General features: G+C 57.9%; 1 protein-coding gene across 1 annotated transcript; it reads left to right on the top strand.

Annotated features, from left to right (window-relative positions):
• The first annotated feature begins 6 nt into the window (after positions 1-6).
• Positions 7-3,300, top strand: LOC111814957 (DNA replication licensing factor MCM5-like). Its single transcript, XM_023708808.1, has 3 exons — positions 7-144; positions 1,247-1,374; positions 2,477-3,300. The coding sequence occupies exons 1-3, from the start codon at positions 45-47 to the stop codon at positions 2,576-2,578; spliced, it is 330 nt and encodes a 109-aa protein (XP_023564576.1). The 5' UTR covers positions 7-44; the 3' UTR covers positions 2,579-3,300.
• The last annotated feature ends 6 nt before the right edge of the window (positions 3,301-3,306 follow it).

Below are 3,306 nucleotides of genomic sequence, written 5' to 3'. Positions count from 1 at the left end.
GGCAGCTGGAGGCCATCGTGCGCATTGCAGAGGCCCTCAGCAAGATGAAGCTGCAGCCCTTCGCCACGGAGATGGATGTGGAGGAAGCCCTGAGACTCTTCCAAGTATCCACATTGGACGCTGCTTTGTCGGGCACCCTGTCTGGTGAGTAGGTACTGCCACCCTGGCCTTGGTTACTACTGAGGCGTGGTGTGGAAGTGCTGGCAGCCTGTGGGGTGCTGTCTCCTGACCCTGCGTGCTGCCCTGTCAGACTTAACCGCCCGTCCCCAACCCCATTGCTCCCTGGGCCACTCTTCTGGGTAGGAGGAAGCGGCTCTTCTCCAGACCTGAGCCCTGTTGTTGGCCTTGAGGCTTAGGCATAGCAGCCAGCCCTGGATGCTGGTCTTAGCCTGCGTAGATCTTCCTGGCCTTGGCTGTTCTGGCATCCATACCCTGAAGTTAAGTCAGACTGCTGGGCCTCCCATCTTAGGAAGCAAGCCAGCATTCATAGCCTTCAGGTGGGCTGGGTCACAGTCTTCCTGGCCTGAGCACTGGCTTCAGAAGCTCAGTCTTGGGGCCAGGGAGATAGTTCAGCAGTCTTAATGCTTGCCTGGCAAGGGCAAGGACCCAAGTTTGAGCTCTCGTCCCACATTTTATGCCAGCCCCATGTGAAGCTGGCCACTGAAACCGGGCAGGATGGTGTGTGCGTAAATAATGCCAACACTGGGGAGGCTGAGATAGGATCACTATGAGTCTGAGCTGCACAGCGAGACCCTATACTAAACGATTACAAAAAAAAAATCTTGGCTTGCTCGGAGCATGGCATATGCGGCTCTCCTAGGCTGGCTACATCCCTCTCCTGGCAGGTGGAACCAGGAGCCAGCAGATGGCAGCAGATCCTGGTGCAGCTGCGCCTGTGTGAGGCAGGCCAGGCAGCCCTCATGGGGCCCATGCCCTCCTGCTACTGGGGAGCACAGGGAGGCAGTCTGCAGCTGGAGCCAGAGGTCCCGAGCCCCTCTTGCTGAGGGCTCCTGCACACTTCCTCCCTGGTTACTGCACTCCTGTGCTCCATCTGACTTGTCCCAGGAAGTTGTTTCTGTGGCTGCCTGGCTGGTCCACTTGTGGGCCTATCTGACCTGCATGTGGGTGACAGTCAACCCAAGACTTCATATGTCCTCGGGGTTGTACAGCTCTGTCATGGTCACTCTGGTCAGCCCTTGCCTGTCCCACCCTGGGTTTTCGAGCCAGCTGTGGCCTTTCTCCCCAGGGGTGGAAGGCTTTACCAGCCAGGAGGACCAGGAGATGTTGAGTCGCATCGAGAAGCAGCTCAAGCGCCGCTTTGCCATTGGCTCCCAGGTGTCTGAACACAGCATCATCCAGGACTTCACCAAGCAGGTGGGCCTTGCTCCAAGGAGGCACAAAGATGGGGCCTGCAGGCACCTGCCCTTCAGCTCTGTGGGTGGCCCTGGCTGGGGTGGGGGACATCCCTCCTTGTCGTGACCTGTCCAGCTGTCATCCCCTGCGTGCGCGCTTTCTGCGGGGGCCAGGAAGGCTTGGTTTACCTGGTGGTGCTAGCCGTTAAACCCAGGGCCTTTCTTTGTGTGGAGCTGCATCCCTTTTTGAGACAGGCTCTCCAGGCAGTTCAGGCCTAAGCCGCCTTCCTTAGCTGTTGTGTGTGTGCAGCTACCAATCTGGCTGTGCTTTTTTCCCTTTTTCTGGCCGGCTCACTCCACCTTCAGGGTGGGGCTGGCACAGTGTGTGGTGCTGGGGATTGAACCTCCATCTGCTGCGCCTGTCTAAGCTTGCTTAAGCAGGCTCTTTTAGTCTGCTGAGCTAGCTTGCCAGCCTGAGCTGTGCTTTTTTAACTTGTGAGATGACGGGGTGTTGAGTCACTGGGCAGTTCAGGCCAGGCGTGAGTTGGGTGTTCTGGCTCTGCTTTCCATAGTTCTGGGGTTGCCTGTGCCCACCAGCACTCCTGGCCAGGTCTGGGTGAAGCTGTATCCCGTAGCCCCAGCTTTGCTAGGTCTTTGCCTCACTGGCTGCCTGGCTTTCTTTAGGGCTGGGGGAGCCCTCCAGGTCTCTGGGGTAGGTGTGCTTCTGTACCTTCAAGTTGTGGACTCTGCTTGGTTCTTGGGCTTCCAGTTCTGCTTGGCCTTCTGTACATGTCCTGGTCTCATCCTGTGGCAGTCAGTGCCACGCCTGGTCTGGGGTGAACTACTGAGCTTAGGTGTACAGGGCTGCCTGGAGTCTGGTTGGGGTCTGGACTTCACCCCAGCCCTACTAGTTGTGTGAACTTGAGTGTGCAGTTAGACTCTGCCTCAGTTTCTTCCTCTGTAAGATCAAGTCCTGTTCTGCTGCTGGGGTGTAGTGCTGGTACAGATGGCCTATACTCAGTGACAGTGGGTGCTCAGGGCCCTTCCCTGTGCTTGGTGGGGCTGGTGGGCGCAGGTGTCCCTTCTCCCAGACAGACCTGCATCTGTCCCATGTCTGCCCACAGAAGTACCCGGAGCACGCCATCCACAAGGTGCTGCAGCTTATGCTGCGCCGTGGTGAGGTCCAGCACCGCATGCAGCGCAGGGTTCTCTACCGCCTCAAGTGAGGGTTCCAGCGCTGCCCTGCTTCTGCCCTCCGGCCCTCTGGCTCTGTCACCTTCCCGCCCATGTGTGCTGCTGCAGCCTCCAGACCACTGCCATGGTACCAGGCTGGGACATGCCTTGGAGTCTCAATGAAGAATGCTACGTGGGGAGCCTGGGGGCCTCTACTTCTGGGGCCTTCTCCACCTTTTTATGGCAGGGTGGGTGTGGGTCAGGTGCTGGAGCCTGGCTGAGCTGGGCCCGGCAGCCTCACATTGGTCATCAGGTGGACTGCAGGTTCTTGTCCTGGCTGGGTGGGGTGAGCCTGGCACTTGGCTGCAAGTGTGAGGGCCACCCCCCCTCCCAGCATGTATCCAGGCAGAGCCGTGGCAACAGGCTCTGCTTGGTGTCCGGATCTGTGGCACTGGCAGTCTCTGCCTCAAGGGTCCTTGACAGCCTAATGTGGGGTCTTGACAGGACACAGCGGTGGATACATTTGTCATCTGGGAATGCAGGCCTTAAGGCAAAGGGCCAGGTCTTCTGCTTCCTCACTGTGGGCTTCCAGGGCACCCTAGGCTGTGGTCTTGGGGCAGAAGCCTTGGGGACCGACGGGGTCTCTGAGCCCAGGGGGACCAGAGTTGGAGGAAAAAGCACCAGCATTTTGCTTCAGCTGTTGCATTTTGTGTTATGGAAATGCATAGTGTGTAGACTGTTTATATTGTGTCTTTAGAAATCTAAAATTCATGAGTAAAAA

Source organism: Octodon degus, unplaced genomic scaffold (genome assembly GCF_000260255.1).
Source record: "Octodon degus isolate 3935 unplaced genomic scaffold, OctDeg1.0 scaffold03894, whole genome shotgun sequence".
Lineage (NCBI taxonomy): Eukaryota > Metazoa > Chordata > Mammalia > Rodentia > Octodontidae > Octodon > Octodon degus.
The sequence above is the reverse complement of the archived record's forward strand: the minus strand, read 5'-3'. Positions and strand labels throughout refer to the sequence as shown.

Bases quoted from the DNA above. Each gene is read 5' to 3' on its own strand.
- LOC111814957 (XM_023708808.1), top strand. From the start codon at position 45: ATGAAGCTGCAGCCCTTCGCCACGGAGATGGATGTGGAGGAAGCCCTG. The intron at 145-1,246 runs GTGAGTAGGTAC...CTTTCTCCCCAG, and splicing joins TTTGTCGGGCACCCTGTCTG to GGGTGGAAGGCTTTACCAGC. The intron at 1,375-2,476 runs GTGGGCCTTGCT...GTCTGCCCACAG, and splicing joins TCCAGGACTTCACCAAGCAG to AAGTACCCGGAGCACGCCAT.